The following is a 24,892-nucleotide window of genomic DNA, read 5'->3' as shown; positions in this document are numbered from 1 at the left end:
AGTATGCCAAGTTGCTAAACTTACTGGGCTTATAGGATTGTAAAAGCGTCATGTGGATCCTAATGTCAAAGTTTTCAATGTGGCTGCCCGAAAGATAATATCAAACTGTATTATTATGTCGTATAGGTAATTATTCGGCAATTATTATTAAAAGTGCGCGTTCATTCTATGAGACAACTAGTTCTAGAAGGAATGAACGAAACAGTTCTTTTTGAATCTAAACTAAAGTTTATTTAAGAATAAAAATGCCACATGTGGTTGCAGAATGTCGGTGAAAAGTGACTTTCACTCTTCAAAATATTCTGGTGTTATGATTCCTTAACAGTTGCCCTTAAAGAAAGTTTGATTGAAACATTTACTGTTTTGTTGCAAAAATATTGTTACGGTGAAGACAGACGGGTTCGTAGCAATATTATGAAAGGAAGTTTTGTAAATGATTTCTCCACCTGTATACATTATTCCGCTTTGTCTATTTCAGGCTTGGAAGTACAATTGCCGAGTACACAAATCTGCAAGTGAATATAAATATGGTAATCATTAAAAATTATGAGTACAAATTCTATCAAAACTAATATAACAAAAATGCTCTGTACAAAATACTATTAACAGCACCTAGTTGTTCGCAGTTTCTTACTGAAATAATTTTCCGAAGAATTTTTAGAGGATTGCTTGTAAATTCTACGTGAAAAAGCCAATAAAACAAGGCAACAACTAAAAACTGACCTCTCATTGGTCTCAGCCTATAATAGTCTTGAAGGGTACAACTTATTGAAGTGTGAACTATGCAGTTGGCATAGTTCGTCTTGAAATGTTCCAGAAAGGGCAACAAGCCTCCTAATTCTGTTTTTTATTATAGTGTCCACTAACTTTTTTTTTTGGAAAGCGCGTCATTTCTGAGTTGATAACAGGACAGTTTGCGTGTGCTTGTGCACCCACACGTTTTCAGAATCTATAAGATAGTGAACAAAAAAAAGTGGTGTTCGCTAATACGAGCGAGCCAAACTGGCTCACAGCTGGTGTAAATATGAGAGCAAACATCTTTTGAGCACAGTGTTGACGGTAAGAATTCGATGGTTCGAACCCTGAGAACTGTCTTTCCCGCATTCATTTTCTTAAAAAGCATTGAGGGAACTGCTACGAACCGTAATTTGTGCTTCACTATGGTGACATTGTTACACAGCCTGGTCCTATAGAAAGTTTACAAAATTTTCGAGCATATATTCTACTCTGTGAAAGTGCACGTCCAGCTGAACAGAAACTGAAGAAACACCAAGCGAACTTATAGAATGGTACACCGTATTGCCAATACCAAGCAACATGGATCCTACTCTGCATGCTGGAAGAAGAAAGGCAAAGGCTGACTACATAGACAAAAAGACAAGATTTTGGAACACGGCCAGATTTACTGACACCGCGCCTTATCAGACCATTGCAAAGAGATACGTGTGTGTAGTCACCGACCATAGAGAGAAAATTACAGCCTGCGCTTCAATAGATCAGGCGTCGACAACACAAGCAGAAGAGGTTGCCATAGCACTCGCCATAAAAGAGGGATGGACGCGAAACGCTCCATTAACAATCATTACAGATTCGCAAAAAGCTTGCAGAAACTATCTAAAGCGCGAAATTGGAGAACAGGCGCTCCGTATATTGGTTGGTACAGGATGGGACCCCACAGTGAAATATGTACAGGCTGTGAATTGGGCACCGGGGCACGAGGGCGTGACAGGGAACCTGCGCGCGGACGAGGCGGCTCGAGGCTTCACAAATCACCAAGCCAATAAAGCCAATGCAAGTGATGACCCTACACCCCTGGACCCTTGTTTCGGAACGATAATAAACTACTACAGAAAAAATAGGCAGATGTATCCACGTCCTCATAGCAAGCTCAGCGCTACGGAGGCAACAGCGCTAAGAAAAATGCAGACTAACAATTACATAAACCTTCACACTCTTCCCCTGATCTACCTCACGGCGTACAGAGATATATGGCCCTGGTGTGGAGCCACCCCAACACTCTTTCACATCACGTGGGAGTGTGCAGAGCACGACGAAGAACACGACACCACTGGCCCGTGGGAGGAATGGGAGGTGCTGCTGTCTAGCCCAGCTCTGTGGATCAGCTGCGACTGATCCACAGAGCTGAACGAATGGCTCACGCCAGGGGGGCCCTGGAATAGGGGCACCCCTTATATTCCTCGGGGCACTGGATTTCAAGCCTGTCTGGATTATGTATATAATAAAGTTTTGTAATACTACTACTACTACTACTTGTTCGTTCACAAAACACAGGTGTTGTCAAATTCCTATCTGTAACCGATCACACTCCTTGCACTTAAATCGAAAAATTTTATCCCGATTATCACTTTTAAGTGAACCATTTACCCATTTACTCTCAGATTTCAGCATAATACCTCTTTTAGCCACAACATACGCCATGGTGTTTCCTGTGCGGCACGCAAGTTGGTATTTGACACTGCTGGGTTTCATTTTCCGTCTTCTGTGGGCCAGAGGTGAGAACGTGACTTTGCACTAATTTTTGCACCAATACTTGTGCTCACGAACAAACAAAACGTTCTCCCTATATGCAGTTCTGCTTGGAAATATATAATATAATACTGCTATAAATGAAATTAAAATTATATACCACTGAACATCTTAAGCAACCATTCTGCTTACAAAAGTTTGTACGCATACAACAAAACTAACTGGTAGAATTACGTGCAATCTAGCAATGCATAGAAACTGTTTCTATGAAAGAAATGAAGGCTGTCGTCTTTTAAGAAAGGAAACGCGGGCGCTTGGCCTGCGCTCTGCGGCGGCTGCCTACCGCACCATCAACCAAGAGCCAGTGAAAAAACGCGGGCTTTTGCCGCCACCTGTCGGCAAACGAAATCACAAGTAGTAACCGTTGGCCAAGCGCAGCTTAAGAACACTCCCGCCGTGGTCTTATAACGGGTGGTGCCATCAAAAGCCGAAGCGTTTTGTTAAGCCGTAGGTTGATGGTCCTGAAGGCAGCCGCTAGAAAACACAGGCCGAGCGCTCGCATGTTTCCTTTCATAAACGACTAAAACGTACTATAGGTGCATGTAGTTTCGACAGCAATACTTTTCTTATTTATTTGAAAGATGGCATTCATTGAATGCCCCGATTGGAAACGACGCCTCATGCTTCGTGCTGAATGAGTACTAACACTTACACCTATTTACACGTGTAACCCGTTGCTTGTGTTTGGTTATAATCCAGTCCCCTGAGCAACAGCAATATAAGCGATTATTGTAAGTTAGTTTATATCTTACCCAGTGTTTTTATTGAGACTGGTTCAAACAGGGACTCGCCAATGAACAAACCAATCAACGGTTTCTTGTTTCTTTTTTTGAGACATGGACAGGAGCAGTCAAAATAAAAGGAACGCCGAAAAAAAGCTTTTTTGATTATTTCGTTCTTAAACATGAAAATGTATTTACATTCACTTTGATTCCCATCGTCGAAATGTGCAAGACACGTTTTCCGCTTCGGAAAAAATGTACGAGAAAGGGGGTAGATATGGATAGGCAGGCATTGTAATAGTTTGATTTTGCCAATGTATCGGTTTATAATGTGTGCACTCACAGTTTGTGCAGTAAACACTAGTACATGTAGGCAGTATTTAAACAATTATTACCACAGTGCGTTTTCAATGGGAAATTTGTCAAATGGTCACGTTCTGTGGGAGACTGCTTTTTTGAGGCAGAAGTGTTGGCCGATATACTAAAGCAGTGTAATAACACCCGAGCGCAAAACGTATAATAACGACGTGGCTCACCTTTTTCTTGTCGCAACGAACGCCATCCACAGCCCCGATGAGCATGTTCCCTCCATTTTTGTTAATGAAACATCTTACTATGCATTTCCTCATGTCGTATTTCTGAAAGAAGGAAGAACACAGTCGAATATTTGAAATTATCACAGCCTTTAAAAATTAACTATGTTTCGAAATCGCAGAACTCTAGCTTATCTGGAGATTGGTTATTTGTGTTTAGATAAAGAACATTACAGTAGAAAAAAAAGATAGTTTGAAAAGCCACACTCCATATGTCACAGGTCCCTTTAATTAGGGAGGCAATCGCCGGGCTAATTCCAAGGGCCGAAGTATCGGCCACCCGAACCGCACCACGAAAGCGTGGACAATTTAGAAGTGGTCCTATTTGGCGCGCCAGAGGACGCCGGCTGTGGACCAAAGAACAAGTCAGAGCCGAGAGTTGATAAACAAAACAAAATTATATTCTCAATTATGGCAGATCAAAACGGTACACAAGTATGCACACTCGTCAATAGTTGAATACAATATGTCACCAATCATACAATGTACTACACAGTACTATCAGCCACACTCGAAACAACGGACACAAACAACAATACGCACTACAATGCAGTCGCATGCATCGAACAACCAAGACACTTAAAAACTAAAGAGTTCAAAAACTTATTCAGTCCAAAGTCCTTGGAACAAAAGACTGAATAATACTCTTCCGAGAAACACTCACTGAAAGTCCAGCGTTGTTGTCGTTCCACTGCCCCCGAAGTTTCTCTTCCAGGAAACCTCGCGTCTTCAATTGGCCACTCTCCAGGCTACAAACTTCTTCGCCGGAAACACGTCGGCTTCACACACGCAGCTGTTGCCACGCGTCTTCACTCGATAGCGGTAGACACACACTCTTGCCTGTAGTTCGAGCCTTCACCCCTCAGGTGGAAATCCTCTTCTTCTCCCCCTTTGTCACGGAAGACAAAAGGCTTCGCCCACAAGGCGGAACACCCTACGCACTCTGGCGCATACTTTCTTCTTCTCCTGCTTTGTCACACAAGACAAAACTTTCACCGACTGACGCGGCGGGATACCCAACGCACTCCGGCGCTAACTTCCTTCTTCTCCTGATCTCTCATCTCGGCTTCTCGGTTAAATACCTTCCGCGCGAGATTCCAGAAATTTCTCATCATTTCGTCGGCGCGATACGCAGCGAAAGCTGGGGGAAAGGGAGAGACGATACGGGGTCGTCCGCGATGGATGACGCAACCCGGCATCACCATGCCCCTTCACTTCGAGAAATTTGCAGGGCTTGCTCGGCCGCCGACGCGAGCAGGTTCGTTGGCGAACCTACGCTCTCGAGGGGAGAGGGTTGCGTGCCCGGGGAGTCTTTGGATGCCTGTTTTCTTTTTTTATCCTTGACCTCTCGGCACTTCGTCGCGAGAATTTCGCGGCGCACCCTTTTTTGAGCGCTCGTTTTATGACACCATAGGCTGATGAAGTAGTCTCGGGCAGGTACGATATCCGATAATACAAATTTTCAGCGCAGATGTTTAAATATATTATTATTGAGATAGGTTGATACGTGACTACTTCGCTGAATGAACGACCGCGAACAGGCATATATTCTATCGGTGGACGCCCCCGCCACATATCTTAGGGGGGAAGTTATTGTGAATGACACGGCGGCGCAAAGTGTGGTGGCACCGTGGGTGATAGCCGCGGAACTTTACGCCTCACTACTGTCGTTTCTGTACATCGCGCTGTCCCCACTATCACCTTTTTTATCAGCTGTGCTGATCTATCTATCTATCTATCTATCTATCTATCTATCTATCTATCTATCTATCTATCTATCTATCTATCTATCTATCTATCTATCTATCTATCTATCTATCTATCTATCTATCTATCTATCTATTTATCTATCTATCTATCTATCTATCTATCTATCTATTCATCTATCTATCAATTTATCTATCTATCTATCTATCTATCTATCTATCTATCTATCTGCGTGTCTAGTGCCCAAATCTTAGTCGCCTAGTGATTGTTTCACTAACTTCGCATATGTGACAGCATGTGCAATATAACAAACCAATATGAGAGATATGTATATTCTATAAAATGAATATGATTACATGTGAAGCACTATGAATTGTTTAAAAAAAATCGCACACACGTTGGGAAGCAATCAGGGTAATTTTATTGGCAGTGACTATGGTGACGATGCCCGTCAACGCAGTGCTATCGGTAGAGTGATGGGAGCTGTTAGCAAAATGCAATCGTGACCACAGTGACGGGGCCTGTCAGCGCCGTACAATCTTCAAAGCGAGGGGGCCTGTCACCGTAGTGAAATTGTAACAGTGATGGTGCCCGTCATAATAGCGATGCAGCAATAGCGACGTATCCCGTCACCGTAAAACAATAACTACTGTGAGGGGGGGGGGTGTTGTTAATTTCTTATTCTTCATTTAGTACATATTGGCAATCGCATTAAGGATCATTGCAGGACGGACACAACTTATATGTATAATAAGGTTTAAAAATATATCCAAGCAGAATTCATGCAAAATAACAAAAGAGTTTTTTTTGCTACTGGCGATGTAAAAATCTGCGTGAAATATTAAATATTCAAAAGGTCTATACCTAACCGTGATGCCGACCTTTAAATTGCTGACACATCATAACACATTAGTATAGTTACGATCAAGCTATACAGTAGGTTTCACATGTACAAGCTTAACAAAAAAGTACAGAAAAGGCATACTTTGCAATGGTAGGTAGTTGCATGCGGGCAAAAGGTAGTTAGTTGCGTGTGGGTACTAAGGGTAAAATCAATCGTTAAAGAATGTTGCAAAATGTTTGTAGTTTTATGTGTGTGTGTCATGTAAGTATTTTTCAAGTAGTGATTTAAAAGTGCCTACTGAGTAGGTATTGGTAATAGTAGAGGTTAAGTTGTTACACTGCCTTATGGCTAGCCGGAAAAAGAAGTAATAAAGTAAACAGTATATAATCGGTGTTCATTTAGGGTGTATGAATGCTTTATTCTAGTTATTATTGGGTCTGCATTGAAGATGCATTCGGATTTGTAATATTTAGCTTTTTATGAGTTATTTGATGAATTATGCTTGTAATAAAATACTTGATGAAGCAATTTCAATCGTGCCAGCATAGCGTGGTTTTCATTTATAAGCGAACCGGCCGATTCCATTAAAGCACTGGGAGAGTCTGTGAGCTAGTATTTTTGGAAAATGAATTTATTTGATTTCCTTTGTACTCCCTTCATAATAGATACTATTTTCTGGTTAATGAGAACCACGTTGTGGTAGCATATTCTAACACTGATCTAATGAGTGAAATACAAGCTAGTAATTTAGTCTAACGGGGTGCTTGATGAAGGTTTCGTTCAAGAAAGAAGAGCCGCTTAAGTGCCGTTGAGTAATATTGTTGGCCTGGCAATCCCATATAATGTCAGAGGTTATTGTGAGTCTAAAGTATTTGTGATGTTAAACCACTTTTTATTGGGTGAACATTTATGGTGTTAGGAAACTCATCTGCGTGGTAATTTCTTGTTATTCGCAAAAGAACCTTTTATCACCATAATAAGGCTCGATTGCCAGTTGACACTTTATGCGGAAACTGTTGTTAAAGCAATATTTAAAGTAATATGGTAAACTGAAGAAGGTACTTCTTTGTAGAGTATAATGTCGTGAGCAAAAGGCTTTGTGTTTACAGAGATGACAGTCGGTAAATCATTGATAAAGACAAGAAAGAGCGCAGGAGCCAAAACGCTACCCTTGGGAACTCTAGATGTGACATGAGTGAGCTAAAATCAGATGCGGTTAATTTCTACAAATTGCGTTCAGTTTGAGAGAGAGACAAAACTACATTAAAAGTCAGTCAATTGTTCAGGAATGGCCCGTCGCCCTTAGCTGTCGGCCGGAATCACGTGCGACGCGGCAGCAGCAAGGCCTTGACCGATGATGTCGCGCTGAACGTTAAGGTCGGGGCTGCGGAGCAGGGCCTTCCAGGATTCTACAGTGTGAGAACCATCGTTTTGACTTCGACATGTTCACACCATGTGGACCAAAGTCGCTACCTCATCACAAATTTTACACTGGGACTGGAAAACTGCGGGGTCCTACTTGCTAAGAAGTGTGGGGTTTGAAAAAACCCCGGTCTGTACCTTTCGCCACAAAACCTCGTTTTTCTTAGTGAGTTGTCCGCTCTCGGGTATACTTGCCGTTCAGCCTGTAGTGTACGACAATTTCATGGTATGTGCGCATATCCTCACTTCTTTGTTTGGTAAGTTGGGATGTTCCAGGGGTCTACAGGTAGGTGAGACCTCAGGTGACCAAATGAGCCTCCTAGTTCTCTCTAAGTCCCTGGTGAGCTGGAGCCCAGATAAGCAGAACTGGCTCTTTGGGTACTCCTACCATGTTTATTATACGGACGGCAGTCTCCATCACCCTTCCCGATTCATAATTTCTCACGGCACTTTTGGAGTCGCTGATGACCACCCTGACCCCCTTTTGGCTGATGGCCAAAGCTATGACCACTTCCTCAGCCTCTACAGTCTAGACACCAATGAATGTGCAGCACGCAATCAGGCCACCATCTTCCCTGACCGCCACTGCCGGGTGCACCGCTTTGCTTTCATATTCCGCAGCGTCTGTATGCGCGACGTCCTGTCGGCTGGTGTACCTGGATTGTAATGCCTCCGCCCTGGCTTTACGCCTGCCTTCGTGAAAGGTAGGGTTCATATATCTGGGTAGCGGAAATATTTTTATCTTGTCTCTGATCTGTATCGGTATGTCTTTTGAACGCGCTTGCTCACGCGTGGGCTAATAGCCCAATTTCTTTATATTGCTCTCCCCATTTTAGATCCGAGTAGTCTTTGATGTTGTGCAGTCACAGTAGCTTCAATCAGCTCATCGAATGTGTTAGACACCCCTAACTTAATACGTCTGTCATTGGGCGTGTTTGGGGAAGCCGGGGAGCGATTTTCACACTTTTCCTGATAATAGTGTCGAGTTAACCCCGCTCCGCTTGGTTTAATTTTAGATAAGGTGCCACGTACACTATCCTACCTATTATGAAGGTGTGCACTAATCTAAGAAGGTTCGCCTCCTTCATCCCATCATGCCTGTTTGCTATTCATCTGATGAGACGACATGTCTGATTATAACTGGCTTCTAACCTAGCAAGAATTTCAGAATTCTTACGGTTCGCATGAATCCTCAGCTCAAGGACGCGAATACTGTCGACCGCGTGGAACATACAAGTGGATGTTCACTTCAGACTTGTTGTGGAGCCGCCGTTTTCCGGTGGGCATGAGGAAGAGTGCTTCCGACTTTTCAGCCGAGCATGTGTGTCCTTTGGGTTCAAGGTAAACCAAGATTTTATCAATGGCTATTTGCAGAGAGCCTTCAATTGGGCCGTCACTGCCCTTGTTCATGCATAATGTTAAGTCATCCGCGTAAGTGGTGTGATTTAAATTCTCAATATCTTTTAACTGTTCAGGCAGTTTCAATATCACAATGTTGAAAAGGGTGGGTGAGAACACCGAGCCCTGAGGGGTCCCCCTGTTTCCCAATTTAATGTCCTCGATAGATTCTTCCCAATTTTAAAAGAGGCTGTCCTGTTCGAAAGGAAGACCTTGACGTAGTCATAAACTCGCTTTCCGGCGTTCAGCGAGCTCAGACTCTGCAAGATTGATACATGCCTCACGTTGTCAAATGCTTTTGCTACATCTATTCCCACGATAACGTTTGCGTCTAGCGTTGCCTTGTCTATAATTTGGTCCTCGAGCTGTAGCATCAAATCGCACACCAATAGTCGGGGTCGAAAACCGATTACGGTGTCCGGATACATACCATTGTCTTCCATTTACCTATTAGGCCGCGTCTGAACGGCATGCTCCATGAGCTTACCTACGCGAGACGTTAACGATATCGGCCTATGGTTCTCGATACCGAGTTTTTACCCGGTTTAGGAATGAAAATTGCATTTGCGAGTTTCCACTCTTGCGGTTGCGAGGTTAGCGATGGACCTATCGTCTAAATTATGGAGCATCTTGTTGGTCACTCTGCCCGGCCCTGCCACTGATCTACTCCTTACCCGATTAATCTCCGCTCGCACCTCAGCCAGGGAGATAGGGGCGTCTAAAGCGGCGTTTCCCCGTCCTCCATAATCTGGGAGAGATTCGGATCCTGCGGGATTGTGTATCTGCTCCGAACTTCTAAGAGTTTCTACCTAGTGCCTTCAAATTGGTGTGCCATCCGTTTCGATTGCTGTTTAGACGCTGTCTTTGTGCTCTCCGGATCTAAAAGGTGACGAAGAAGTCGCCACATCCCAGCCGCACTTATATTCTTATCCATCTTCTGACAGACGTTCCCCCAACTTTGCTTCGTCAGCGTAATGGCGTGCTCTTCAATTTGCCTGTTTAAAGCCTCTATTTGTTTTCTGATACTCCGATACCATCTCCTTTGTTGGAGTCAATTTTTCAAAGCCTTCTCTTTCTTCCAAAGATTTACTAATCTCCTGTCTACCACTTTGTTGACCTCCTCAGTTTCGACCACTTCAGTGGCTTCCTTAACAGTACGTAATACCCCATCCCACCACTCGACAAAGTCAGAAATGGGAGTGGGATCGCCCCTGAGGTCCCTGAAAGAGTGCCCAATTTGCGGCCTCTACCCTTCGTTTCCGAAGTGTTGGCGGGCCTCCCTCTACCACTACTTCTATGATCATGTGACCACTGCCAAGTTCTCGTTTGTGTTGCACCACGTGGCACTAGTGCCACTCCCCGTAAGAGTAAGGCCGGGTGTGGTGTCAACCGCGACACTATTTCCCTTCCTCGTTGGCTGCAACTGGTCGGTAATTAGATCCAGATTATGAGTTTGCATGTCAACCGAAAATTTTCTGCCCTTAATTGAAGCCTGCTTATGTCCCCATGCCGTGTGGTGAGCGTTAAAGTCACCGACGATCAGCAATGGGTGGATCCTACTCTTACGTCGCATAGAAGCGCAGAAATCCCCGAAGTTGCATCGCCCTTGTCTGGGAGAGCTATATATATTGAATACGAACAAGCTAGCGCTTTTCTTTTTTTAGGTGGTATTAGTTCTATGAGAACATGGTCGATGTGTGCATTACCAACGTCATGCTGCACCGCCGTAACGTTTCACCTGACCAGGGTGGCCACCTGCGTACTCGTGCCTTTGCTTACATGGGGTTTATAACCTGGTAACGTCAACTTTCTCCCACATTCCTGTGAAGCTATAACATCCATTCGATCCCCTTTCCTCAGGAATTCCTGCAGAACCGCACACTTGAGCGTAAAGCCGCTGCAGTCCTATTGCCAAACGGTGTTTTTACTGGATCTGTGAGCCATGATTGCCACTAAGGTTATTCATCGGCCTGCCTAATACTTCTTGGGCGAGCTGTTCACACGCCCGATCCCTCTTCACGAATTCTGTTTTAAGTTCCTCGGTAAGTTTATTATCCCGCTGATGAAACTGCTGTGTGAGATTTTGAAACATCTCGAACATTCGTTTCTCGAAGGCCTTATGCCATTCATTGTTCTGGGTAGATTTGGCTTTAATGTTTGTCTTCAGTGGCGCTATTTTCATGTATATCACTGTCTCCACGTTCTCATCTATTACGGGCTTTTCCGCTTCTTTTGCTTCCTTTTTAGCTGGAGGCGGAGTAGTGCTCTGTTCCTCCGGCCCTTCTATATTTGGATTATGTGGCATTCGTGGTAGGAAAACCAGTGTTGTGTTAGATGACCTAATAGCTATTTGAAACTCATCTATTTGCCGGCTCATTATTGTTAGCTGCTCTTTCAGCATGCGATTCTCTTCCTTAATAATTAACATTCCTTCATCACGTTTGTCCTGGGAGACCCTCTCTCCCCAACCCACCTTGCGGTTCGGCGACGTGGGTCTCCCACTGTTGGGGACAGCACTGCCGGAAATCCCCTCATTTACTGGACCAGTCATTGGTGGCAGCTCTCCTTCTTGTCTTTTCGGTAGTCTTGGGAAGGAACCTGCTCTTCCTCTTGACCCACTCCGATGCTCCGACCGGCTCCTGGACTGTTCTTTGATCTCTTCCATTCTGCACGTTTGTGTGTTGGCATCTTTCGCCTTTCGCTCTTCTCCTTCCATGCACCGCCAGGCCTCCCACTGCCTCTTCTTTATTGTATAAAGTGTCCTGAAAGCTTCCATGCATTTCCGATTTGCTGTCAGATGACCTTTGCCACACAGCTTACACTTGCTCCAAGTGCACCTATAGCTATACTCTCATTCTTTAGCAAAGTTGTTGAAAACTAATAGTAACACGCTTGTATTCCTATTTTTCAAAATTTCATGTCTTATCAACAAATCAATTTGGATTTAGGGAGGGATACTCAACTGATTTAGCATTAATTTACTTGACAGATAAAATCCGGCAGGCAATTGATGCAGGTAATTTGACTGGGGCGCTCTTTATTGATTTATCTAAAGCATTCGATTCACTTGTTCACAATATACTATTTGCTAAATTAGAGTCTATTGGAATAGCAGGCCCGCCACTGAAATTACTACGTAACTACTTAAAAGATAGAGAATATATTGTGTCTATATCTAACACTTACTCACACCCTAAAACAAGTAACATTGGGGTACCGCAGGGATCAATATTAGGACCTCTCTTATTTTTAATATACATCAATGATCTTTCACAATGCCTAAAATCATCTGACTGTATTCTTTACGCTGACGACACTACTATTTTCTGCTCAGATAACCACCTTGATTCATTAATCTACAAGCTTAACCACGACGCGGACAGCATAGTTACCAGGTGCCGGCAAAATAAACTACAGATAAATGCTACAAAATCTCAGTTCGTCATCTTTTCTTCTAAGCATAGGATTTATTCAGGTTCACCATCTTTAACTTTCGCTTCAAACACACTTTATCCTACTGACAGTGTCATGTTTCTCGGAGTCACATTAGATAAGCACCTAAAATTTGATGAGCATGTTTCATCGTTAACAAAGAAGACAGCTTATGGCATTAGGATATTAATTAAAGTTCGCAATTTTTTCCATATGAACACACTAATATCCCTTTATTACGCTTTCATTCATACGTATATTAATTATTGCATATCATCATGGGGAAACACGTATCCAGTCCATTTATCTCCATTGCAACACACTCAAAATCAGGCTATTCGCATCATGACACATAGCACCTACACATCAGAAGCATTGCCTTTGCTCACCTCTAACGGTATTCTGTCGGTGGGAAAACTACATAAATATTCCCTCGAAATACTAATCCACAAATCCATCAGCGGAAAGCTCCCGTTCCCTATAATCATCAAAAGCCAGTATCCTTACTCTTTGTCAACACGTTTCGCATCCAGCAATAGCTTCTTATTACCGAAACCCAGAACTAATTATGGTAAGTTCACTACTAACTTTTCAGCCACACAACTATGGAACTCATTACCATGCCATGTTAAAAATATCTCCAATTTCCACGCATTCAAAATCAACCTTCGGAATTATCTGCATTCAGCATAGTCATTTCATCATTTCATCATCTCTGCTTTCTTTTGTAATTTTTAAATAATCCAACGATGTTTCAGTGTTAATTGCTTCTTTTTGAGTGTTTACTTTGTGTACACATCTTTGTTGCGTTAAAGTACTTTTGTTTACTCAGCTCTTATGGGAGGTCCCTTGTACAGTCTCTTGACTTTGGGACCTCCCTCTGTATCAGTAGTAAACCCCATTGTAACCACCATTTGTAACCAATCAATTTCAATAAACTTTCAACTTTCAACTTGGGCTCACATGCATGGTTTTCGGGTGGAGCTGGTGTTACGCATCACCGGCAGCAAACATGGTCGCTGATACATACGTCCGATCTGTGTCCTAGGTCGCCACATCGGTAGCACGCCTCGTATCGTTTCTTATAAAGCACGCAATTCCGCGGTACGCCATAACAGTGCATCCACCTGAGCACTGTCTCAGTTTTAAAGATGATGAGCACTGAACCCGAGTTCCCTAGCTTCCTAACGCCAAGTATAGGTGGGTTCCTTGAGTTGCCTAAAGCCTCTGCCAGTTCCTCTACAGACAATCTCGGGTCGGTGCCGCGCACCACACCCCGCCCGCTATCCTCGTGCGGCGCGAGGTACGCCGTGACGTCGTAGTTCTTGCCTTCAATCTTGATAGACGGAATCCTGCTCACCTTCCAGACAGTGTCTATGTCTGTAGTGCTGAAAGTCAGGGCGGCTTGCTTGTCAATAACAATGAGGACTTGCTTTTCTTGTCCCTTAATCCACGGAATTCGCGCTGCCATGTGCACCACCTCACTGAGCCTGGTGTTCTGAACTTTTGTGAGCACCAGCCCGCACTTCAGACGGAGGATTATTTTGTAGTCGTTTGCCGGCGACCGTGGCAGGTACGACGCAATCGAGCGCTCCGCGATCTTGTGCCCCAGCTTTCTGTATGCTGCGTTCGCAGCCGCTGTCTTCCTCCTGTCTTCGCCGGCCGTGGCTCCACTTTCTGCGCGGGCGTTGCCATCTTGGCGTCCCTGTCTGTAACCTCTAGCGGAGTCCCGCAGCTCTTTGACATGTTTTCAAACTTTCGTCATCCAGTCCGCGGTTCTAAATTCTTTAGGGGTAATTTCAGTACCCTTCACGGTCACCTCCATTGCCATCGCGTCTCCACAACGGTGCTCTGAAGCGAACGCCGGGGGCGTGGACCACCACCAAGCCGCTGCGTTTCTTCACCGCTAGCGTTAGGCTTTGCTAGGCGGAGACGCAGTCGACACCAATATAGCCATAAAATGTCCCATAACGTACTCACGATCTTGAAATCGTGGTCTAGATGATCCATAGAACATCAGGCAGGCGATTATAGGAGTTGTTTGCTCCAAGTGCACAATTTCCACCAGACAAAACAGCTTTCTGCGGAGCTGATGCGAGGCATATCCGAACTCCCTGGCCCCCTGGTGGCCTCCCCTTCAGTTCAAGAGGTAGTCTTTATCCATGCACTTACGGGTCCTTCACCTAATGTATGTTCAAATTTTAGCAATATTTTTTTGTGAAATGCGACCAAAGGCTTTTGAAAAAATTAGAAAAACAAGCTCTTTCTTGTTTTGGGGATCAGTACTCCTCGAGGTGTCGCTTATAAGTTCAACAAGCTGAGTGATTGTGGATGGTCCTGTCAGAACCCAAGTGGCACTGGTGATAAAATGCCGATTTCCTTGAGGTAGGTGTTTACACATTCAAGCTGTTTGCACGAAGTGCTGGTAAGGGGGATAGGCTGAAAGAACGTGGGAACAACGCGCACTTGCTATCAGGAGTTAGCACCACGTATTGCGCAGTAGCAATGCACGCGCCCCACTTGCGCTCTTCAAAAGGGCAAGACTGTGCGCTGCCTTGACTGGCCATTCGACAGAGTCCTCCCAGATTTAGGCCTTTTTTTTACAGGCGCACATTGCAAACCCTTAAGCATCTCGCGTGGGAGTCTTACGATGTGCAAGACACCCTGTTACCTAAGGGCACTTATTTGCCACCGCCATCGCCTTTATCTGCTCTTGAGCCATCACTAGCTTTTCGTGCCCCCGTTGCCAGTCCCTCGTGCGACCTGACGAGCCCAGGTGCAGTGATGGCTGTCTCCTCCCGCGCCTTGGACGCTTTCGCGTATGATCAGGTCGGTGAGGGGCCCCATTCAATTCCGCAATTGGGGTCAGCTGTTCCTGGGAACATCTGGTCACGGAGCAGCGTTAAAGTGGAGAGCGCTTGCTCCTTAACCGAACTAAAGAGCTTAACCAGCCGTACCCCCATTGCCGGCATGCCGGGTTCAAATGTACTGCGCGAGCCGTCTGCGACAGGTGCTCCTGTAATGGTACTCTGGTGGCCACTCAGCCGAAAGGCGTGATTTCAAAGATAGGCTAATTGGCCAACGCAGACATGTGAAAGTCGTATGCCACCAGTGCGGTCAAACTGGTCACGTGAGATAGCACTGCTTCGCGCGCCGTAATGCGAATACAGGTCATTCGGGACACTGCTACGGCCAGCCCACGGTCATCAATCCCGTAAGCGTGGAACGCTGCCCTGTATTGCGCACGAGAAACAACAAGTTAGTGAGCCAGACATCGTTTCCACTGTTTCCTGCACAACACAATTGCCATCGCAAGAGCCCAGAATGAACGTTAAAGCACCGGGAATTATCATAACAGCCATTCTTGATATTGAATCGGGAATCTCTTTAATCATAGCCGCGTTGTTGCAACAGTGTAAAGCTAAAAAGCTTGAGCTGCGTAACGTAAACGTTTATTTGAGAATGGCACCAATAGACGTAATAAAAGCTAAAGCTTCTGTTGGCTCGCGGTAAGTGTTAACGAGAAAATGAAGCGGCAGCGATTTGTTTGTTTGCTGGGTCTATCAGTGCCAATGCTTCTCGGCGAAGATTTTCTTGTGGACGAGGATCTCACGCTCGACTTTTAAGCAAGAGGTTACCATCTTTAGGGACAGTCCGGACGACGTTCTTCGCGGAGGAGAACCCCGATGTTACTACCGAGAAACGCAGAAGACGTGGCAGCCACGCAAACCACCCTACCGTCAGTCGTCGTGCAGTCCCTTAGGAACTTAACGGGGAGAGAACACCAGTGGAGGCAGTTGGAGGCCGTGCTGGCACCGTTCTCAGGAATATTCACAGAACATCCTGAAAAAATTGACATCCTAGTGCAAAGTATCAACACTTGTGACGCCTAGCTTTGGCGTTGTAACCTGAGACCGATGAGGCTGCACAAGCAAGCATTTCTCAATGAAGCGCAGGTCGGGATGCTCGACACCGGAGCCGTGCGAACTTCGGTAAGTCCATCGGCCTTCCCAGAGGTGCTGGCACCAAAGAAATATGGTATGGCACGCCTTTGTGTGGATAACCACAAGCTCAACGCGGTCATGGTGAGAAATGTTTACCCTGTGCCGGCAATATTGGGCATAACATATGCGCTTAGAAACCCGGAGTTCTTTACCACTATAGATTGCTCTCGTGGGTACCTGCAATTCGCAGTTCACCCTTACGATAACCCGAAAATGGCATTCGCACACCACTGAGGCATGTTTCAGTTTGTGCGTATGCCTTTTGGTCTTTCCAACAGTCTGAGTTTCTATCAGCGCATGATGAATATGGCTTTGGGCGATGCAAAGTACAATTATGCATCCTAATATCTTGATGACGTGATGGTGTTTTTGCGCATATTTGAAGGGCATTTTGAACACTTTCATACGGTTTTACAGCACATGTCAGCAGCCGGTCTTACAGTCTATCGCAGAAAATTGCAGCTCGCTGCTAACGAGATCAACCTGCTTGGGTTTGTTGTTGACAATGGTGTACTACAGCCATACCCAGATAAGCTCTATGAAATTGCAGATTTCCCGTCACCACTAAACACTAAGAGTTTGCAAAGGTTTCTGGAAAGAATTGCTCTTTATCGTGATTACATTCCACAGTGCGCAGACATTGCTCGAACGTTAACAGAGCTGCTGATGAAAAGCGCTAAATGACTCTGAAGCAAGGAGCAACAAGCAGCGTTCGACACTCTCTTAAGCGCGCTTACCACCAATGCGTCCCTTCAGCTGCAGATCCAAACTAAGATTTCTTAGTGCAGACCAATGCAAGTGATTATGGCCTTGGCGCAGTACTTTTACAGGAGTGCGCCGGCGCACTGAGGCCTATTGCTTTCGCAAGCCACTCCTAAATTATTGCGTTACGCAACTACTCGGCTGCGGAGAATCTCTGGCTATCATTTTTGCATTAAGGAAGTTTGACAAGATTTAGGATGGGACTCGGTTTGTTATTCAGGCTGATCATCAAGCACTCTCTTGGCTGAAACGGCTACCTAACCCCTCCGGACGATTGGCCCAATGGGTGCTTACGTTTCAGTGCTACGATTATATCATTGAGTACAACGAGGGTAGCACTAACACAGTTCCTGACGCAATTTCACGTGCGTCGTTGTATAAGGACTCCCAGGTAGAGCCAGAAAAAGTGAGTAGTCACGGCACCACCTGAAACTATTCATTTCCGTTGGGCTACTTTCGTCACTGAACAGGAGCTTCTAGCAGCTCAGCAGAGTGACGGTTTCTGTCGTAAAGTGCCAGAAAATCTTGCGATCCGTGATCCAGCTGACACAGGAAGCGACGAGGAGGCTGACTGCTACCTGCTTGGAGAAGGAGGCCTCTTGTTCGGGTATTTTCCCCGGGTTGAAGATAGTAATGCTGAATTGCCATTTCGTTTCGCTATTTTTGCAAACTTCGCTAGTCCTTTAGAGTGAAATACCACGACTGCGCTTTAGCTGGCCACTCTTCAGGGCATAGATTGTAAGAAGAGCTGTGTCGTATAGTAATTTGGCCAGGCATGCAAAAGGATGTCTTCCTCCACGCATGCTCTTCTTCCAATTCGTTATAGGGTAAAATTACGAGGTCGTTTACCGCTAGGACCAATGTAACCAGTTGAAAGTACGTCGCGTTGGCAAATAGTAGCATGTAACGTAATGTGTCCGTTTTTCATGAGTCCGTGGTGTAACCAGTATCTGCTTGTTTTTATTGATTATTTTACAAAATTTGACGAATTTTTCTTGCCCAAGCTGACTTAGCAGAAAGTATGGGACTGCCTTCTCAAAACCTTCACCTGGTTCGGAATTTCCGCCCATATGGTCACGAACAACACAACGTACTTCATCTTCACCAGCAAAGTGTATACGAATTCTTTTGACGCCCTGGGAAGTCAACACAAGTGCACGTCTGTAAAGCACCCGCAAGGTAACATCACCGAAAGGGCAAACCGAAATCTTAAATTTACGCTTGTAACGCATATTGAACGTTACAAGAACTGAAATTTTAAACTGGCAGAGATAGACTTGAATGACAGTGAATCGGTCAACACGTTTCACTCCTGTGCAACCTAACCTGGGCAAAGAATGAAGTACTCCGCAGGACAGTGCTCTAACATGTGCAGCCAATACTAACAGAACTTATGCAAAGTTTGTAGATGATCTGGAGCACCGGCTGACTGATGCGGTACACCAAGACAGACAGCACTTTGATGTATCTCGCAAGGATCAGGCCGGACGGTATGATAAGCGTCAGAAGAAGAATAATTTCGTGCGTGGTAAATTGGTGTCAAAAGGCACCCCCCCCCCCCCCAGTAACGCTTGGAAAGGTTTTCCAGCCTCACTATCAACCAAGTGGGACGGGTCTTATAGAATAACCCAGGAATACCAGCTTTCGTAAATGTTAACAGATGCCATGGCTTATCAAGTGTATGGCCCTATCCACGTCTCTGATCTCAAACCGTTTTCTGCACGACAAGAATCGGGTGCTGGGGATTCAGTCATGCCTTATCGGAGCTTAGCCACCCAGTCACCAACACTGCCGAGTAAGTGGTACAGTGGTGAGCACTGTTATGTCGAACTCGCAAGCACATGGCCGACGGCACTAACAGCGCCACGTAACAGCCATCTTGGAAACATTGGACATGCGCAGCATGTGCTTTGCGAAACACTCTTTCCACCACGCGCATCACGTCATCGATACGCTTGTTCATCGTCTGCTAGCCGCATTTTTTGTGTGCTGAGCTGATACCTTCTGCATTTCAAGGTCCATCTGAATTGAAGATTGGCGCGTGAAAAAAAAATAGTGAGTTTAAGAGGAATAATTATTAAACATTTATTCAAGAAATTTGCACTTTTGCAATTCAAGTTAAACGAGACAATGAGAACAAATATAAACACATGAGCGAATCTAATAGCGAGTCATGTGACCACTTACAGCAACGACTACAGCTATTCTGGAGGGTAACAAGTCGTACAATGATCGAACATATTCCCGATCGGCTTTCAGCCTTTCCCACTCGTTGCTGACTTGCGCCCCCAACTGGTCCGAAGTCGTGGAATAACGGGGATTCCTTGTCAAAGAAGCTTTCAGAGGGCCCCACACGTTTTCTATCACATTCAGATCTGCTCCTTTCGGAGGCCATTGCAGTAGCTGCATGTGCTGCTCCGCCTGGAACTCATTGACAGCCCGCGCCGTGTGTATTGGTGACCGGTCTTGTTGGAACAGGTAACCACCGTCTGGGAATAGACGGCTCGCATATATGGCAACAGCACAATGTTCAAAATGTTGCAGTATTGTTCCGGCGAAAAGTGTCCACGTGTACGTTGAAGGGGCCCTAAACCATATCTTGAAACAACGCCCCACACGCTCACACTCGATCTCCCACTGGCAGAAACACCTTGCACGTTGTCTGGGTTCGTTCCTGCGTGGCATTTTGACCTTAACTGAAACAATTGCTTTTTAAAGCAGAAAGTTTGCCTCACCGTGTGCCTGGTAGTCTTCAAACACGCAATCTTTGGTCTTTTCGCGTCGAAAACGTCGACTCGTCCTGAAAGATGACGTGATCCCACTCTTCTGATGTCCATGCTACGTGCAACTCAGTGAACTGCCGTCGGGCGCCCTTGTGTACCGCCGTTAGTACTGTTTTCTGCGATGCGACGCGGCTGTGAAGGCCCGCAGTACGCAGGAGACGTCGAACAGTGGTGTGCGAAACGTCCAAATCCAAGTCCTCGCGTATTGCTGGGGCTGGCAAGAAAGGGTTGCGAACAGCAGCTGCAACTATGAGGGCGTCTTATTTGTCTGTGGTAGCTTTAGGGCGGGGCTCGTGGGGTGCATCCCGAATGCGACCTTCATACTTGTAGGCTTGAATTATCCTGTTCACAGTCTTCAGGGGCCTATTAACTAAAGCGCCAATATACCACTGGAAATAACCTTTCAGGGAAAGATGGACAATTGAGCGCCGTTCATCATCAGGAACCCTAGCCATAATACGATCTGGCGACAGGATGAATGGCTGCAAAAGATGTTTGGTTGTTTTATAGACGGCGTTGCATGCACAACAACTTTGAAGGGAACGAGTAGACACGCCCCCATAGATATACAAGTTTTTTTGCCTTGTTCTGTTCAAGCACAGATGTTTCGAAAAATCTTAAAATGCAGAATGCATGGGCTTAGAAAACAAAAATGCGGCTAGCAGACGACGAACAAGTGCATTCATGACGCATGCACGCGGTGGAACAGTTGCTTCGCTGAAGGCGTAATGCGCATGCGCAATGTTTGACGTGATGCGCATGCGCAAAGAGGGGTTTGAAAAGATGGCGCATTTCCTTCCTGGATGCTTGTTCTTTCTTCTTCACCTTTGGCTGTAATATACGCCTCGCAGTTTGGCGCAAGACGCAGATGCTCTCGTTGTTGACGAGAAATAAATTTTTACGGGTTTCTTGTTATTTCTCACCACAGGCTCCCTGTAGATCGCCAGTGCCCAACCCGCTTTTTAGAGGGGGTGGGGAGGGATGTATGGGAACTACGCACACCAGCTATCAAGACATAGCGCCACGTGTTGCGCAGTAGCGTTGTGCATGGCCTACTTGCACCCTTCAAAAGGGCCAGCCTGCGTGCTGCCCGGCCAGCCTGCATGCTGCCTTAGCTGCCACGAAGGATGGAGACTGGTACTCGCGCTGGCCGATTGCTGCTGCCCGGAAGGACGGTCACTGCATCGCTGTCTTGTTCTTGGGCCGAGCCTAAAGAATACGGTGTCTAATGAAATATTTGTCGTTCATTTTTACATGAAACATTCACAGTGCTTGCTTTACCTACGAACGGGGTGCCACAAGCCCGATACACACAAGGTAAACGTTTGGGTTTATTTTCTGATTTGTGGGCTGGGATAACTTTTGCGATCTTCCAACTATTTGGTAGTGCATGAGTCGTTAAAAATTTTGGATATATTATTGTTAAACAATAGGATTTTCGCTCGGCATACTTTTTTAAATGACGTTGGTTATTTTATCGGCTACAGGTCTTTTTTGCCGGCTATTCTCAACAGTAGGCTAAACACACATCTTCTGGTAATCTTCAGAGGTGATAGAGCTATGTTGAAAGAAGTTTTAAGGTGTGGTGGGTGACCATCACCCGCTTTAAAAACAGAATGAAACTACTCATTCAGTACGTTTGCTCTGTTTTAATCTTTCCGTGCCGACTAAGCACTGGGGTTGGTATTACGAAAATCTAATTGCAGAATTTCTGCGGAAAGGAAAGTTACTGATAGTGTTACGGAATTAATTTTCTTTAGCTGTTTTTATCTGTGCTTTCATGGTTTTTATGACTAGTTTGAGCCTCTTTTCGCAATGCAGCTGGGAATTTGTTTTGAAATGTTTTCTTAGTCGTTTAACCTTCACTTTTTTATAGATTATGGACGCGTAACCCAAAGGTTACGTCGGTTGTTTTTCTTTGTGCGAACAGGAACATATGTATCAATGCAGTGGAATACGATTGTTTAGAATTTTCGCCAGATACTGTGTTATTGTCGGGAGCGTCCGTGAGCTGTTCGAAGGAACTCAATTCGTAAAGAAGACGGTCGAATATGTTGTTATCATTTGCCTTGCTGTTATCAGAGTAAGTGGTTATTTGTTTTTGTGGTAAACTGGCATCGTATACAGGGAGGGAGCCTAAGCTGAGTTCATGGCCCGACATGAAGGTGCCTTCAAATAGTCGAAGCCTCTTTGAAAGTGCTTACTCAAAAATACCAAATTAAGAATGCTGGAACTTGTTGCCTACGTGTGTACAGGTTTCTTACAATCTGACAAAGATTAAATGCGAGCATCATGCCTAAGAACATACCAGAGCATGCGCTTCTGCTTTCTATGGTGTGACAGTTTATATCTAGCAAATTAAAATCCCTCATTACGATTACCCTACATTATAACAGGTGTTTCTGCCTTTACGCATACAATAAACGCATCACCTCGATATTGACAGAAGGACTTCGATATACACAACCGACAACAATTGGGCAAGGACTGAAAAATCGTGTTCAGAAAACCGCTTCTACACCTTCTGCGACCGGTAGAACAGTGAAAAGAATTTTCTTCTCTATGAAAATGACTACATTCCTGACCCGAGTTAATTTGTTTGTCGTTACGTACTACCGCATATTTTAGTGGTGCTATTTCAAATTCTTGAACATCTGTTGTCAGCCACGTATCTGTGACCAATACTAAATCAAGCCTAATGCTGATTGAAAAGGTTTCAAGCGATGTTAGTTTTGGAAGTATTCTGTGAGCATTCAGGTTGAGAAACGTTATTTTTGGGTTGAATTTGGGCGTTGCAACAGCAACGTGCCTCACTCTGGTTCCTCGTTTTTTTTTAGACCAAGAAATGTAAGACATATTTTCGACGAGGGTTATGTAATTACTCTGAGCGTCCCATCGGTAAGTGGAACCATTGATACGAAGCCTATCGAATGCAAGAGAGACTTTAGATTGACATTGTTTCCTTGTTTTTGCGTAGTCTCACAGCTTTTTTTCGAATGTCCCGCACACGAGCTGAAAAATTCTTCCCTATAAAAAGCCTTGAACCTTTGAGCTTGTTACAGTTTCGTACTTTTGTTTTGTGACGGAAGTATCTTCATAATGATTGGCCTTGTTTTCCCAGGTGCATGTTTCTCTGGACGGTGTTCATTCTATCGAAGCTGTTTGGAGTTTTAGTGTGCCTTGATGCACTTATTCATTAAACATTTCTTCAAGAATGTAGTCATTTTCACCCTTTTCTTCTGGTACGCCGTAAATAATTACGTCAGAGCGCATCAATATATTTTCTAGGTCGCCTTTTTAAGTTCTAGTGAACATACTACTTTTTGCAAGTGTGCGACCACGTCAGGACATTGCACTGTTTAGGGATGTCAATTTTTTCAGCTTTTCATCAATGCTGTTTAGCCGATTTCCTTAATGATCTTTAAAGTCATCAGCATTTTGCTGAATCGGTTTTGCCACCTGGAACATATCAAGACCCGGATTAGTCTCAACAGCTCCCGACAAAAGCAATACTTTCTTATATATGGCACGGTGACGTCTGCTTAGAAGTCACTTTAGACTCCGCGCATAGCTGTTCTGGTGGCGCAGTGGATTTACGCGCAGTAGGGGAGGCGGTCGTGTTGAAGATCGTAAGTCCGACTCTCGTTTTCCTACACCTCACATCTTCATTTTTTAGAAACGCGTGAATATTGATCTTTTCGAGGAGTCGTAATTTCGCTTTAAAAAAAACAAGTTCCTGTTTGTTCCACCTGTCAGCCTTATCGCGTTTATTTTTGGAGGCCCAGTGGGTACGTTATATTGTTGGTGCGCAACATGATGCGTTGTTGGTGTAAGTGACTTCCATTTGAGTCTCGCTGACCAACTGAACTTTTTTTGGCTCTCAATATTGTTTCGAGTAATGTTGCCTATTTTAAAGCCAACATTCTATAGTAGAGCGACGGGAGGAGCCGCTGGCCAGCGAGAACCTGGCGATCAGCTTAGTCGAGGTTCTCGCTGACGGACCCGGCTCGCTGAGCGGCAGCTGCCGCAGGGCCCTGGTCTGAGCTGCCCCCACGGCGAAAACCGCCGTAGTACTGCAATTGACACCATTGAAAATACAACACCATTGAAAGTGTGTGCATATACACTACCGCGTCGAGGCAATAATATAGTGGGCCGTAATGATGTATAGCTATGAGGTGAATCGTTTTGACAATGTTGCCTCAAGTGAGTGTCCTTAGCATAGTGCTGCTGTTTGTGCTCTTAATATAGTTAGCGGAGAAATTTGCATTTTTTTTTTACTCCTGCACGAGGTTACTGCGCTCCAGCTTCCTGCGGCTACCTTCCCTCATCATAGGACATATCGCCCCGCCGCGGTGGTCTAGTGGCTAAGGTACTCGGCTGCTGACCCGCAGGTCGCGGGTTCAAATCCCGGCTGCGGCGGCTGCATTTCCGATGGAGGCGGAAATGTCGAGGCCCGTGTGCTCAGATTTGGGTGCACGTTAAAGAACCCCAGGTGGTCAAAATTTCCGGAGCCCTCCACTACGGCGTCTCTCATAATCATATGGTGGTTTTGGGACGTTAAACCCCACAAATCAATCAATCAATAGGACATATCGACGATGCTATATGCACGTTCCTTCCCGCGTATTTGTCTTATTGGTCACGCCTTGTGGTTTACCTGAACCAGCCGTCGCAC

At 45.1% G+C, this 24,892-nt stretch overlaps 1 protein-coding gene across 1 annotated transcript in view; it reads right to left on the bottom strand.

Annotated features, from left to right (window-relative positions):
• Positions 1 to 205: 205 nt before the first annotated feature.
• The window catches only part of LOC119169776 (venom metalloproteinase BumaMPs1-like), a 181,833-nt gene continuing 157,146 nt past the window's right edge, over positions 206 to 24,892 (bottom strand). The window contains exons 13-14 of the mRNA XM_075886704.1: positions 3,806 to 3,907; positions 206 to 509 (exon numbers count right to left, since the gene is read on the bottom strand). Of these exons, the coding sequence (XP_075742819.1) occupies positions 456 to 509; positions 3,806 to 3,907 (156 nt within the window). The 3' untranslated portion in view covers positions 206 to 455. The remainder of the gene's footprint in view (positions 510 to 3,805; positions 3,908 to 24,892) is intronic.

Source organism: Rhipicephalus microplus, chromosome 2 (assembly GCF_043290135.1).
Source record: "Rhipicephalus microplus isolate Deutch F79 chromosome 2, USDA_Rmic, whole genome shotgun sequence".
Taxonomy (NCBI): Eukaryota; Metazoa; Arthropoda; class Arachnida; order Ixodida; family Ixodidae; genus Rhipicephalus; species Rhipicephalus microplus.
Note: the sequence above shows the minus strand (reverse complement) of the source record. Positions and strands in the feature narration are given on the sequence as shown.